The sequence below is a fragment of the Oryzias latipes genome, chromosome 23 (genome assembly GCF_053564925.1).
Source record: "Oryzias latipes strain Hd-rR chromosome 23, Olatipes_Hd-rR_3.1".
Taxonomy (NCBI): domain Eukaryota; kingdom Metazoa; phylum Chordata; class Actinopteri; order Beloniformes; family Adrianichthyidae; genus Oryzias; species Oryzias latipes.
This window is the reverse complement of record NC_136259.1, coordinates 7,506,850-7,522,500: the sequence shown is the minus strand read 5'-3', so window position 1 is coordinate 7,522,500 and position 15,651 is coordinate 7,506,850. Positions and strand designations below refer to the sequence as shown.

The following is a 15,651-nucleotide window of genomic DNA, read 5'->3' as shown; positions in this document are numbered from 1 at the left end:
GTGTATGTGCTGGGGCCACGCGCGTTTGTGTGTGTAAGAGAGAGGACAGAGCGTGTGAGAAGGTTTCCCCCTGAATAAATGCTATTGACTCTTTATTAACCCGCTTTGGAGAATCTGAGGGTCCGAACGGGGAAGTGAACCCCGGAGGAGGATCCGCCTTCGGCCCTGGAGAAGGTCTCCCCCGCGCTTCTGACCACAGTCAGAAGGGGAAAAAAGTAATGGCGGGAAAGGTTCAACACCACACTCTGCCCTTTCGCTGGAAATTTTTTCAAAAACCGCCCGGTTGCGATAAGAGCCCTCGAGTTTGGCCTGAATAGAGCTGTCAGTCCAAATATTAATCAAATCAGTGACCTCGGTTCCCTTCCACTGACTGGTCTCAGCAGCATCGTCTGCCATGGTTGATGTTTATGTTGTCATCCCGCCTAATTCAACAAAGAATGATGACGTTTGTAGCGTATCGATGACGTACGGGTCGGATTCATGTGGCCTGGCCTTTCAGACGGAGGTCGCATTTGAAAAGATCGGATGTGTCGTTCAGACTGTCATGAAAAGATTAGCTACAGGTCGCATAGGGGCAAATAAATCGGAATTGGGTCGTTTCAGCCTGCAGTATGAACGTAGCCTTAAGGCCCGTAAACACCGGGACGAATATTAGCCAGGCGTTTTTCGCCAACGTTTTTCGCCACGTTTTTTGTGTTCACACCCAGGCGATTTTTAGCTGACGATGAGCCGAGCGAACATGCAATTTCATTCCCTGACGTTAGATGGCGCTTAATGTAAAACAGAAATACTCCTGTACACAAGGTGGCGCTGCGCAACTTTACGCTTCTTAAAGTCGCTTTTCACTCAGAAGAAGAGAGCAAGTATTTATGCGCTTGTCAGAATCAAACAAAGAAAACATGAATATTTCAAGCATCAGTAGCTCCAGCTCCAGCTCCAGTTCCAGCGATGAAGAAATTATTGTTCTGTTGAATGATGAAAGACCCCGGAATAGACGCCGATTTTGGGTACATCCCATAGTTACGAGAAGAGAAGAACATGGGGAGTTTTATCGACTGGTACAAGAGCTGAAAATGGATCATGAGCGTTTTCGGGGATATTTTAAAAAGTCCGTCATTGAGTGCATCTTCTTCGTATTATTTCTTCGCGGCAGTGTAGACGCTACTCGGCGTATATCTTCTTCGCCGTGACGTATGTGTACAGCAAGACAGTTTTGTGTTTGAGCGCCCCCAAGTATTTTTTTACTGTAACTTCAGAAGCTCCAATCACGTGTGCAAAAGCGCCATTCTCATTGGTCGTATAGTTTTTGACGCGGCGCGTCAAACCAAAAAAACGAACCCGAGGCATTTTTTAAAAAATAACGCTTTTACGCATGGTGTTTTTCGTGTCGGTGTGCACACTCACATTGGTGCCCTTTGTTTAGTCACGAGGTGTTAAACGTCGGCGAATATCGTGCGCGAAATTCGTCCCGGTGTGTACGGGCCTTTAGAGTCATAGAATTCCGACCGAGCACACACTACAATTATCAATTTCTCCTCCATGATCAATTTAGAAATGGTCGGTACTTCAGTGAATGAAAAGGGACCTCATCTATACGTCAATAGCAAATCCAAGTCCCTGATTGGTCAAGGTTCGACCTAGTTCAACTTTCAGACTTTACACTGGAAGTGGCTGCTTGAACGTGCGTTGTGGGGGGGTTGTGAACGTAGCTTAAGAGCTTCCGTTTTGCTGCTCTGTCGTTTCATGATGGATGGTTTGCTCGTCAGATCGCCCTCCTGAAGCTGCTGCTGGCTGCAGCTCCAACCTCCAAAGCCAAAACAGACTCCATCAACATCCTGGCAGATGTGTTGCCTGAAGAGATGCCGTAAGTGGACAGGTTTTGACTTGTTCAAGCAGACGGAAGTCAATAGACCCAATCCAATGAAAATAGTGTTTTTAACATGTTCTTGCAGTCTGATGATAGAGGACATTTATAAAGAAAATGAAGCTCACAATTGCATTTCTGACTATTTCTTTATCCAAATCATTGTGAATCAGGAGGAGACATAAAAAGGCTGTTTGAAAAAAATCACATTTGTGACATAGAAAATACGCCCACAACTTTTCTGCTTCGCTCTACTCTGCCAACTAAATCCATGTGCGTCTTTATTTTTCCTGGCAACTCATTCAAAACAGAAGAGTGACTGGAAAGGGGGCGGCATTGTCTGTGCCAACAGGCCCGCGCACAACTCAAAGGAGAATTTGAAATAAACTGCCGCTCTGCAGAAACTATGTCCTAGAAAATCACACAGGTTTTATGATTTTAGCTTAAAACTTAAAAGACCCCTGGGAAGGCTTTTACAATAGATCAAAAGATGATTACAGTGGGACTTTATGCAATGTTTGTTTTTTTTTCTAAATAAAACGTTGTCCTTGAACTGAATAGCAAACATAAAGTGCACTAATATCTCCCCCTCAGTATCACAGTCCTTCAGAGCATGAAGCTGGGCATTGACGTCAATCGTCACAAGGAAATCATCGTGAAGGCCATCTCTGCTCTGCTGCTGCTGCTCCTCAAACACTTCAAACTCAACCACATCTACCAGGTTGCTCCAGTTTTTTTTTTCAACTTTCTGTTTCGTCCTCCCTTACTCTTCCTCCTTTTACTTCCAGATCTTTGCGTTTCACCAAATCCTTCTCTCCTTCTTAGACTTTTAAAGCATTCTTCCATGGTTCAGTTAGTTCTGGGAAGGATTTTTTATTTATTTATTTATTTATTTTTAACAACTTTATTGCACATTATGCCATTTTACAAGAAAGTACTTTTAGGTATGCAATAAAAAAACACAACAGTAGTTCTGGGAAGGATGGTTGAGGGGAAAACTGCTGCACCTTTATTCAACTGGCTGCAAGCAGCGCCCTCTGCTGCCAAAAAGGAGAATTACATGCAGATTCTGAAAAAGTTCAAGTTAAACCCTTGTGCCATCTTAGATGACCCCACCCTTGCTTTGATGTGTTATTCCTACCATGACAAATGTGGATAAAGGTGGAAAGATTTCATGTCATCCATGGACACCAGTGATGTTCACAAATCATTGAAGATAAAAGGTTCAGAGCACAGCTATTGGGTCTAGATGACCCAACTCCCAATGTAAAAGTGTCTAAGATAGCACAAGGCTTAAGAATCATGCAGCCCACAAAAAAAATTTGACTTCTTAATTTTTTTAATCTCTGTTCCTAAAAGAAACTATGTTTTTAAAAGATTTGAATAAGTTATTTTAGTGAAGTGTACAGTTGAGCCTGTTAAAAAAAAAAAAAATCTCAGGATTTTCTTGGAAAATAACAGCAGGGTTTAATCTTTCTAAAGCTTCTGTGATGAAGTGATGGATTTGTGTTTTTGATTCATAAAAAAAAAAGAAAAATAATGGATCCTGACCTTTTCCCCCCACACAAAATCCCTTTATTGACACAGGATTATCAACGGAAGGATTTATTTCCAATTCCATTCATCATCAGAATAGTTCTGTAGTAGAATTACAATGATGTATGTCAATCTTCAACACAAATGTAAAAAAATATACATCTTTTTGTTTAGCTTTTGTGCCATCTTCACCTCTGCCTTGTCTTTCTTTTCTAGTTTGAGATTGTTTCTCAGCACCTGGTGTTTGCCAACTGCATCCCACTCATCCTCAAGTTCTTCAACCAGAACATCATGTCCTACATCAGCGCCAAAAACAGGTAGCGTCCGTCCGTCTGTCATGTGACAAGCCATAAAAAGTGCAGCTGATTCGCTGAAAATATTCCAGTTTCAATTAAAGTACCAGCAGTATGTCTTATACTCCAAAAAAATACGCTGTTTATTTAATTTAACTATTCTATAGATAGGAGTTTTTCTTTTCCTGAACTGCAATAGAAGAAGCTGCTGTTTAAAAGTAGGCCTACAGGGGGCAGCACAGAATTGTCCTCATTGGAAAAAAAAAGATCCTACTTAGGTAAAGGACCTGGAAGTGTTTTCCTTTAGAAAGAAAGTTTGAATTTAGCAAATTTTTTACCTGTTTTCTTTTTCATCTGATATAGGAAAACACCAGACAATGTTCTCTCTTTAAAAGGAGAAGTCATCATCTACTCTCACAGTTCTTTGGGGTCACAACATAAAGAGCAAAGTGATGACTGACTTTTACAAATAAAGCTAAGAAGCCTTGAAACGTCAAAGAAATGCAGACCTAAGGCTTATAGTTGTAAATCTAGGTTTGAAATTAACCCATTTATTGAACTATTCTCACTTGAAATGTATTTATTTTATATTTTCTGATACAAAAACACATAATTCTGGAGTGAGTTCATGTCTACTCACTGTTGCGTCGATCACACGGCTGCGAGAAAATCCAAATATTGCATAGATTAAAATTTGCTCTTTCCCTCTGAACCTTCCTTTGATCTTTGACAACTGCCAACGTTATCAAAGAAAAGAACAAAAATAAAAAGGAAATAAAAGGAATGTTTTTTAATTGATAAATATCTATGGGAAACACTTGCATTACTGGTTTTAAGCTAGTTGGACTGTCAGAGTAATTGTGGCCATAAAAGTTCCTCAGGTAACCACTAGGGGGCTTCTCACACAGGAAAGGGACTCCCTATTCACTTCAATGGAAAACAGCCAGTTCAAAGCACAAAAAACACAATTATGGTCTAGTTCCAACATTTTTTTTTATTCTGGGGTTACATTTTGTTTCTTAGTAAGCTTTTTGAGGTGAAGTAATAAGAGCCTCTGTTTTACCTTTGTTTTTGTTTGAGTTTAGAATGGGGGTGTGGCCTTTTTTGATTGACAGGCGAGGATTGACTTCTCGTTTATAGAACAGTCTTAGGTTTCTTTTTCTTTTTGTCCCACATTTTTGGTTGATTTATGGAAAACCTAGTGATCAGTGACATTTTATCTGGCCAAGATGAAGAGGACGACTAACGAAAACTGGAATCAAATCAGCACAATTCAACACCACACACTTATCCACTTTCTTTGCATAACAAAAACATTCACACTTTGAAGAAACAGTATAGTTTGCTGAAAAGTTGTCTAGTGCTTCATGTGATGAGTCTTTCTTTCCTATGTGTGTGTGTGTTTTTGTGCTCTCACTGTAGTATATGTGTGCTGGACTTTCCTCATTGTGTCGTCCATGAGATGCCAGAGCTCACAGCCGAGAGCCTGGTGAGTCCCGACACTCTCAGAGATGTATCCATCCTTTCTTTTGTGCTAAAAAGGCCGTGTTGTTTTCTGCACGTGTTTTCAGGAAGCGGGAGACGCCAACCAGTTCTGCTGGAGGAACCTTTTTTCTTGTATAAATCTGCTGAGGATCCTTAACAAACTGACCAAGTGGAAACACTCCAGGACCATGGTGTGTGAGACCAAACGGAAACACATTGATTCTAATGCACTTTTAGAGAACTTGAGGAAAAAGCTTTATCAAGGTCAATAACAATTTTAACCCTTTAACAACAAAAACTTCCATTTTTTTTGCTGTTTAATAGACGGAAAACAGGACTCCACTTGGAAATGTACCCCTCAAAGTGATGGCCGCTTTTAATTAAGGCGGGCGTGTTATTTTGTGGTAGCTAAGTAAAGTTGACGGTCATCAGCATAACTAGGATGTGAAGCATTATTAGCATCGGACACAGAGGAAGATTTTGCAGTTGAATACTGTTGCTTTTAAAAAATAACACAGACTGTTCCAATGGAGTGCCCTCATTAAATGTGTTTGAGAACTGGATCAAGCAAGTGTGACATCACCCGTAGAAAACGACTTACTTTCGGCTCCTGCCAAATAAAGTCAATGCGGTTGCCTTTTTTTTCCAAAACGAATGCTGCCGTGTTGAAGCCCGGCGACGTCGGTTAATAGTGATTGATCCAAATCGGTTCGAGTCATTGTTTCTATGGCAACCTCTTTCACCAATCAGGAGGAAGCTTTTTGGAAGTCCACATCCCCACACTTGAAAGCGGGCTTAAATGTTTGATATGAGACCACCTACTTTTATTGAGGCACTGGAATGGTCAGTTTATAACTTGAATAACTTCCACACAAAAATATGTCATGAAATAAATTAAAACATAGAAAAAAAGGTAGCAGATCAAGAGTGGTTATAGAATGACGGAATAATAGCTGTTTCTTTCTCTGTAGAAGTAAGTGTATCATAGCTAAATAAATTGACAGAAATATTGATTATGTGATCTTGTGTTGAACTTTCGAAACATCTGATTGACAGATTTCAAGTAGGGGTGTGGACTCAGACCGACTGGGACCAATCACTGCTTACTGAAAATCTCTGGCTCCAAAATGGTGACGGCCATATCATTAAAAGCTGGTGACTGAATTAACTTCATTCACTTGGAGCCAGAAATACGCAATTTTCTACGGCTGAGGTCACACTCCCTCCATCCATGATCACCAATGGAAACTATATGACCTTTGGCTTTAAACATATCGTCCAACCCGTGTGTTGTGACCATGGTAACAAGCCAAGCACCCCCTATTGGGATTTACCATTTTATAAGGCTGGTCTCAGTGGGGAGCCGGTTTAGCTCGTGCTGGTTTGCGGCGCCTTCCGTCCGTGAAACCAGGGTTCGACTCCGGGCTGCTCCCTGTTCCCTTCTCTACCTCTGTGCCGGTCCCAAGCCCGGCTTGAGAAGGTTGCGTCAGGAAGGGCATCCGGCGTAAAACATTGCCAAGTTTACCATGCGACTTGTTCGCTGTGGCGACCCCTGATGGGAGAAGCCAAAAGAGGAAGATAAGGCTGGTCTCAGTACTTTCATGTCATTTGGTGCCTAAAGTATATAAACTGTTGTTTGTGTATTAGGGTTGGGTACCGTGCCCCGGTATTGAACGAGCCCTGGGGCAACATTCTTCAAGAGCGCAGTATCGTTAAGATCTGACCTCAACGGTTCTGCTATTGTAACTTGAGAAGTTGCCTTTTTTTGTGTCCCGCAAGATATAAACGTATCAATAAGAGTATCGTTAAAATACCGGATCAATAAGCAGTATCAATAAGTGTAGTAGCACCGTGAAAACCTTAACGATACCCATCCCTAGTGTCTATGAAGTTATTCAATGATTATCTTTTTTTCCACTAAAATCGAGGTTAAAAAAGGTGTGATTAAACAGGAAGTGAAGCTTTCCAGGGAGCTTTGCCTTTGCAAACAGCCTCCTTCAAACAGCAGTCGGTTATTCTTCGTTGCTCCTGCAGATGTTGGTTGTTTTCAAATCGGCCCCCATTCTGAAGAGGGCTCTGAAGGTGAAGCAGGCCATGATGCAGCTGTACGTCCTGAAGCTGCTGAAGATCCAGACCAAGTACCTGGGTCGCCAGTGGAGGAAGAGCAACATGAAGACCATGTCTGCCATCTATCAGAAAGTCCGCCACAGACTCAACGACGACTGGGCGTACGGGAACGGTAGGAGGCACACACGTGCATGACAACATTACTTTAGCAAAACAGCTGTGGACGTTTTGCAGTGTTGCAATTGTTTGGTTGCATTGATCTTCATTTGGAGAAGAAAGATAAGACACATGTTTGTGCTCGCTGTGTGGCTTTTCTTTAAAAAAAAGAATACCTTATTTTCCACACGACAGGGCGCGCCCAATTATAAGGTGCCCGTCAATAATTGGTCAAACCTTTGTCATATGTAAGACTCTATCAGCCGAATACACAGTGATTGTAGAATTTGTTTGTGACATGCTACACGTGAGCTGCGTTAGTGGATTCACCGATGAGTTATATTGCTAGAGACGCTACGCTAGCCTGTTACCATTGTCCAAGATACGTAAAGAGCGACGCCATATTGGAAAGGACAGTGAGACCTGGCTTAGCAGATACAGTAAAATGCTTAGATTTGCTCCGATTTAAAAAATAAATAAGCAAAAAGATCAACACAAAAATAAAACCCAGGTCATGGTATTAATGTTTTCGTACAAGATTTAATAGATAAACGACATTTTTCTATAAATAAATACGTCTTTACATAAGAAACAAAATGCATACCTGATAAATGCTTGTGACTATATTCAAATCTACACACTGAGGTTTACATAAACTGTTAGGTCTGTGTTTTAAAACAGGGTTGAAGCAGACTGAGAGCGGTGCAGCCTGGTCGACAGTCCGGGGGGGGGCAGTGAGCACCTCAGACCACGGTCCCAGTGCGGCAAGGTCCGAGTAGCATTCGCTGTATGGGACTCAGCAGTCGAGCCGGATAGTCGCGATGCACCATGCAGGGGGGGCAGTAACGCTGGGCGGGGGGGTTCCATCTAACAAGTGGATACCACCCAGCCTTTGTCAGAAGGACTCAAACACCGGGTAGGCAGTTTCGGGCATGTCTCTTTGAGCGTTCACAGACGAGCGTTCGTGAAGGTGATTGACTGTGTCCCTCTGCACATCAGAGAGGCTGCAAAATTTGACAAGAGAATGATGATTCCTTAATATCGGTGTGCTGAGTACAAGTCACTGGGTTGCGTTGCCATAGCAACAGGGATTAGGGAGGTGTCAGGGTCATGTCCTCTCATGGGAGAGCAGGACGGAGAAGAACGGATGGAAGCTTAAAGGAAAAAAATCGGAGACATCCTTCCAAACGTGTTTAATACCCCTCCCCCTTTTGTGCGCTTCATCCCAGATATTGACGCTCGGCCGTGGGACTTCCAGGCGGAGGAGTGCGCCCTACGCGAGAGCATCGAGAGATTCAGCAGCCGCCGCTATGACAGGAACAAAAACGGCGACTTCACGCCGGTGGACAACTGCCTGCAGAGCGTGCTCGGCCAGCGGGTGGAGCTGCCGGAGGACTTCCACTACAGCTACGAGATGTGGCTGGAGAGGGAGGTGTTCTCGCAGCCCATCCAGTGGGAGGGGCTTCTGCAGGACCCGAAACCCTGAGAAACCTGAGGCTCCAGGTGTGCTCTGTCTGTGCAGATGGGAACGAGGTTGGGGGGGGACTTTTGACGCAAATCTTTGCCTACGACTACTGTGAAGAAACTAAGCGCAGAAGTAGCAGATCTAAAAAAGAAAACCAGGCCCAAACTTCCTCCACCCTCCTTAAATTCCCACTCCTTTTGATCTTTTCTAAAAGCGTTCCCAGTGGTCTCTTAATTAGGATTATGCCGCTTTTAGCCAAAATCCAAACCTCTGCTGCTTTTCTAGAACATAGTTTCTGCAGAGCAGCAAGAGTTCATTAAAAATTGGCCTATGAGTTGTGGGCGGGACCATTGGAGCGGACTAAGGCCCTTCCCTTCCCTTTCCGATTGCTGAGAGCTCTCTGTTTATACGCTCTCCAGCTAGCTTACATCCCCTCACACCTCCATCATAACATTAGCGGTACGACAAAAATGGCGAGCAATAGGAAATCGAAGACTTACAAGGATCTATTTGTCTGGAAGTGGATGCATCAAAAAGAGGCAGAGCATGGAGCTTGAGACCCGCCCAGCGTATTCTCTACATCAGTGGTCCCCAACCTTTTTTAGTGCCACGGCCCGGTATGACGTCACACAAAGTTTTCAGGGGCCGGTCTTGGTTTTTTTTCAATAAACTTTATTGCACATTTTTCAATTTAACGGACCGGTCTTTAAGATGTTGGCGGAGGATTACTGTAGCAACGCCACGCAGATGGAGGAACAGATATGTGACAACACAAACCCCGAGGTTTAATTTTGACACGCATGGATAGAACGTCGCACAGGTGTCATCATCCTCTCCCCTTCCCACACTCATGGTGCAAAAAAGAAGTAGAAGTAGCTTTCTATTTTTTGAAGTCGAAGGCTCCTCTTCTGTCTCCTGGCTGGGCGTTTTCCCCTTGGCAAAGAAACTTTCCAAAGTCGTTTGTTTCATACTCATTTTGCTAGCTCCTTGGTTTTATTTTAGCGGTAACCTATCACATGACCGAGAAGAGCGCCTTGGCCTGCGTTAATGGTGACATAGACGGATGTGACAGAGAATCGGGCAATTTTTCAAAAAAAAAAACCTCTTTCAGATTCCGATATAAATAAACCGGAAGTAAAGTAAGTTATTTATTATTTCTGTTTTGCCCGGTACCAAATGACCCACAGACCAGTACCGGTCCACGGCCCGCGGGTTGGGGACCGCTGCTCTACATCACAAATACAATCTAGGATTTTGAATAAAGAAATTAATAATACATTTTGAGCTTAAATTTCTCTAAATATGTCCTCCACATCAGAAAAATCCCACAAGAACATGTTAAAATTACATCATTTACATCTGATTTGGGCTTTGAAATGTTTTAAAAAGATGACAAATGGAAGTTCACTTTTACTTTGTTCTGTAAGATGTTGCCGTTTTTTCAATTCCTTAGTGGTGTTTAATATTTGTTAAACTGATGTTTTAAAGAGAGAATTGAAAGGATTTTTTAGAGTCTTTTTCACTTTAAAATCTGCTAATGAAATCACGAAAGATTGTTTTTCTAGCAAAATGTCCAGAGGAATCACAGGGTCGGGAGTAAAAATGTGTACCTGGAAGCATTTATTCCCATAAAGCCTAAAAAAATAATATATATATATATATATATATATATATATATATATATATATATATATATATATATATATATATATATATATATATATATATAACTATATATATAACTATATATATATATATATATATATATATATATATATATATATATATATAACTATATATATATATATATATATAACTATATATATAACTATATATATATATATATATATATATATATATATATATATATATAACTATATATATAACTATATATATGGTTATATATATATAAAAAAATATAACTATATACATAGTTTTATTTATATATATATATATATCTGTAGGATTTTTACACATACATGGATTTTATGCATAAATTGATTAAATTATGGGTAAGAAAGAAAATTTGAGTACCGTTGTTTAAATAAGTGACGTCACTTGGTTTGTTCCAAACGTCTTGATCAAGTCCGAATTGTGATCATCCAGATTGAATTTCAGTTTTGGATGGTTCCACAAAAATAATGTTGTTAAACGTTCATAACTATTTTATTTTTAAAGAGGCTTTTTATTGGCTTTATACCAATTATTGTTGGAAAAGCTTGAGTTTTTGTTCAAATAAATGCACAAAATAAGATATGGGGATCATAAATAAAAGAAGAACTTAACAGTAGCTTTGGAATTTAGTTTCCTGTTGGATAGAATAACTTCAGTGTGTTTTTTAATGCAGTTGTGAACTTTTTACCGCCACAAAACACTTAAAGGTGTTTAAAAAAACAACAACAAAAGATTGTGGCAGGCAGCTTTCCTGTGGAGTTACTGGGGTGGGAGACCATCAGAGCAGTGGGGATTCTGTCAAAAGGGTCCATCCGCCTGACATCAGCACAAAAAAAAGGCCTACCGAGCACACAGTCATCCACTAAATGGTGCTGACTCTCCTGTTTCTTCATCATCATCATCGTCAGACTGCCTGAAACTCAGATCCAGCAGAAGAGAAAGCACAGAGAACCCTCTCTACTCTTTTCACTTGTGTGTAAAAATGACTGCTTTTATTTTAACGTCTCCAAAAACGATCACTAATGGACTTTTATTGTGAAAATCTCTGTCGAAGGATTGTGGGGTGATGTCTTCAACTATTAAGGTAGTATTTGTCCTCACTGATGCTCAGGTTATAACTAATAATATCAAAACATTTGGAAGCTTCCTCGCTGCTAAAACAACAAAACACAACACATCTGTTATGAATTAATACAAAAGAAATCGGAATATTTCAAACTAGTTTTGTCACAAAAAGTGTGTTTTTTGTCAATTGTGCCAAATTTCTGTGCATTTTTTTTTTCATCGCTGCCAAATTAAAGGAACAACACAATGTTTTTTTTTTTGTTATTTTGTTTGTTTAAGCTAAAAATTGTACCTTTGATTAAAACTTTCTGTTTCTTGTGTCTGTATCGTATCTTGTAAATTACTTTTCAGAGCTAATGTGCAAAAACAAGTCACTCTTTCACCTTATTGTAAATACTCAGTACTGAACATATTCAGGGCAGGGGTATGTGCAATTACAGATCAATAGAGGCATTATACGATAGCGTGATCGATTAATAACAATATCAGAGATGATTAATAAACACTTGTGAACATTTGACTGGTGTACATTTTTATTGAATCTTGTCCTTGTAATCAAGATCAAACTGATCACACATTACCTTCCTTTTTGACTCTTCAGTCAAACCCTAAAATGTTCAAGGCTGCCCCCACTTCCCGTCATCCGTCTTTACTTCCTCTCCCGCTAGCTTACGACTCCAACCTGTTCGACAAAAATGGCGAGCAATATTGGAGCAATCCAGCCTTACAGTATTGAGCCAGATGCCAGCTTTGGATGAGGAAAACGAAGACGTACATGGATCTAACCGGGTCATTTTGACCCATCCAAGAGACAGGTTTCTGAAGTCTTTTATTTTGTATTGCTGGGACGCAGCAAGTGCATCAGAATGGAGCAGAGCAGGCAGTAGTATGTGGCTTTGCTGTTGAAGTAGTAGCTCTTACATCACACCTACAAGCTTTTTCCAAAAGCATTTCTTTGCTCCTGATTCACAGCGATTTGAATAAAGAAATACTCGGAAATGGAATTGTAAGCTAACTTTCTTTATATGTGTCCTCCATTATGAGAAAAACACTAACAATTCTTCGGAGTGAGTCTTTAAAGTACATTCATTTAACCAGGAAGTTACTGTTTAATTGAAAATGATGTACAAGAGGTGTTGAACAAAATGTTACATATCTAACAATGGTCAAAAGTATGAATAATTTCAAGCTCAACTGTAAGAGAAATGCAAGAAAAATAACTCTTCTTGGACCATTGCAGGAAAAAGATGCAGGAAGAGTCTAACGTTTTGAACTCGTGCTCTTGGAGAATGAAGTGAAAGTGTTCTGTTACCCAGGGAGGGGGAAAAAATGGGGCCAAGGGGCCTGAAAAGTCAGCCCAGCGTGTTTTTTTTAATGTGTTAAATGAAGCTTAAGCAAACCGACACTTTCTGCTCTGCAGCAAAGCAACCCGTTAGGATGCAGAGACAGCTGAGAGAGAATGACTGTAAGCAGCAGACATGAATCACCGTTTTCACAGATATTTACCCACAGTAATGCAAACATACAACTAGGGGGTGTTTTTGGATATGAAGATAAATTAACCAGTCATGCATCAAACATGCCTTGACAAATACGCCAAAACAGCCCACAACTGAAATATAGAAATGGTGTTTTATCCCCCAAAGTCAGAAATATAGATTTTAAGCTGCCTCTTTTGCCTGAATGGGCTGCATTTTAAGGCCAAGTGCTTCTTTGCCGTGGAACTCTCCGGTCCAAACCTGTCCTTGTGCATCAATAAAGGTCCCGACTCCCATAAACCTAAAAATAAATAAAAAAGTATAATAATAGCTGTGTTTCCATTGACTATGAAAATGTGCAAGTTGGTTTGTGATAATATATTTGTCCAAAGGAAACACAACAATTTGGGGGTGGAAAAGTCGCACTTATCAAAAAAACTGTCTTTGCCCTTGGAAGAGGTTTTTTTTTTTTACAAAACTGCAATGGAAACACTTTTTTTTTTTTTTTTTTAGAATTAAATGAGTCACATGAGCAACAACCAGATGCCACTGGCTGCCTTGGGCACTGCACAGCGGGCACCACAGGACGTCCCACAGCATCACACAGCTCATCAAAAGTTGGATCCACAGCTTTACGATTTGTCAAAATCCCTTTATACATGTTCGCTCCTACGTGAAAGGAGCTAACCGCTCCATGGCCTGAATAAGATGCAGACGTCTCTTTTGACAGATGATGATGAGCGCTAGTGCCGTGGCAGAAATGTGAAATTTGCTGTTAAGTACTGTTCACATCCGTCACCGTGTTTTTAAATGACTTGACGCATAATTATGATCTAAAGGAAAAAATGTCATTATTAGAATTTCGATAAAGTTTTGTGCATATGTGTAATAGAAACACAGTTGATGTTTACATTATACATCTTTTATTAATTATAACGTATATTTTTACTACAGATTGTGAGTCTTCTCTTCACTAATTTAACTTTTATCTTGGCGGTCTTTACAGTTAATGTAGCCTTATTTTGTTTTATTTATTTAACTTTTTTGTGTTACCGTAATGTGATATTTAGAAGTTTGCCAGTTTTAGCAAATAATTTAGTTTTCTAAACCTTTTTTATTTAACCTGAGTCAATAATTTTGGCAGCTAAGTTAACGTTTAGCTCGACAGTGTTCACAGGCAATATTTAGCATTCTTTAACTATTAAGATCATTTAGCTTATATATAGTAAATTAATTTGATTTATTTATCACATCTTTTCAACTGTAATTCTTTTTAGAAGACTATGCATCATCTAACTTCAGGACGGAATGAAGTCATTTTGAAGAAAACAGAATACCTATTCTCATGAAAATGACCCTTATACACAGAACCATCAGAGAAGGTGTATGTTCCTGCGCCGTGGTACATGTTGCCTTTGACTTCTCCCTCATATCGAGCTCCAGAGGGATACTGCAGGCTCCCTCTGCCATGCATCTGCAAAAGAGCAGCATTCATCATCGCCAGCTGCCACTGCAAGGTCATTCTGTTTGCAGCCATTTATAGGCGGGATCACACGCTGCAAAGACGCACCTTGTCCTTGCACCACTCTCCGACGTAAGTGAGGCCATTAGCTGAAGTGTGCTTTCCAATGCCGCTCCTCACCAGTCCGTCTGAATCGGATCCGCTGCAGTCCCCTTCTGTAAGAGCGTTTCGTCAAACAGATATTTTAACTGACAGTGCATTTTATCATATCATATTTTTAACCAATTTTTCCTCTTTTTTTAGATCAAGACAAAATGCATCTTCTAAGCTAAGTTTATTTTTGTAACTTCTTAGCATTTTATGGCTTTTTTTTTTTTTGCATTATTCTTCTAATAAGTCTCTTGTTTCATTTTTGTACATTTTCTTTGTAACTCACCATATCTGTCACCATTTGGGAAAAAGTATGCAACAGTTGTAAGCCCATCTCCTGCAAATAAACATCAGTAAAAGTGTTAAACGGGTCCATTAATGTGGCTTGCAACAGACTGGCGACCTGTTCAGGGTAAACCCCACCTTCGCCCTACAGTGGCTGGGATAGGCTCCAGCAGCCCTGTGACTCGGCAAGGGATACGGCTGGTTGAGAAAATAAATGGATGGATGGATGGATAAATGTAAGAATGGATGGATGGAATCGATGGATGGGTCCATTAATGTACATCTTCACAGAAGTGGGCGTTCTTACCTTCATTTTCCAGATTTTCTTCATCGTGTGTGTCTGAAATCATTAACACACACTTATCAGACTGATGCAGATAAATTCGACTGTGCAAGCTAATCGGAGCTACTCGATCACACCCCACCAGTCATCCGTGACAGCTTTCCCGTGGAGCCAGATGGAGGCAGAAACGACGACAGACGTTGTTTACTGGACAACTTTTAGTTTGTGAATGGACGCGGGGGAAGTAAAAAAGCCAAACACACACACACAGTAAAAACGTAGAAAATGTTGTTTAAATCGGCCGACAGCTCCTAAACACCACCAAAACAGACGATTTCTAACTCCAGGTGGTGCATTCTGGGTTGTTATGGTAACCCAATGCCACGCG

General features: G+C 40.5%; 2 protein-coding genes across 6 annotated transcripts in view; one reads left to right on the top strand and one right to left on the bottom strand.

Moving 5' to 3' along the window:
• Nucleotides 1-10,140, top strand: part of strip2 (striatin interacting protein 2) — a 40,724-nt gene extending 30,584 nt beyond the window's left edge. For all 5 annotated transcript variants that reach the window (XM_078941526.1, XM_078941525.1, XM_011490929.4 and 2 more), the window contains 7 exons: nt 1,767-1,864; nt 2,459-2,585; nt 3,617-3,717; nt 5,116-5,182; nt 5,265-5,369; nt 7,213-7,417; nt 8,631-10,140. In XM_078941526.1, the coding sequence (XP_078797652.1) occupies nt 1,767-1,864; nt 2,459-2,585; nt 3,617-3,717; nt 5,116-5,182; nt 5,265-5,369; nt 7,213-7,417; nt 8,631-8,887 (960 nt within the window). In that variant the 3' untranslated portion in view covers nt 8,888-10,140. The remainder of the gene's footprint in view (nt 1-1,766; nt 1,865-2,458; nt 2,586-3,616; nt 3,718-5,115; nt 5,183-5,264; nt 5,370-7,212; nt 7,418-8,630) is intronic.
• Nucleotides 10,141-12,609: 2,469 nt separating this feature from the next.
• morn2 (MORN repeat containing 2) lies at nt 12,610-15,635 on the bottom strand. Its single transcript, XM_004082898.5, has 6 exons — nt 15,406-15,635; nt 15,288-15,320; nt 14,982-15,032; nt 14,654-14,760; nt 14,421-14,557; nt 12,610-13,384 (listed from the first exon to the last, which is right to left on the bottom strand). Exons 1-6 carry the CDS (start codon nt 15,410-15,412, stop codon nt 13,267-13,269), a joined length of 453 nt encoding a protein of 150 aa, XP_004082946.1. The 5' UTR covers nt 15,413-15,635; the 3' UTR covers nt 12,610-13,266.
• Nucleotides 15,636-15,651: the final 16 nt, after the last annotated feature.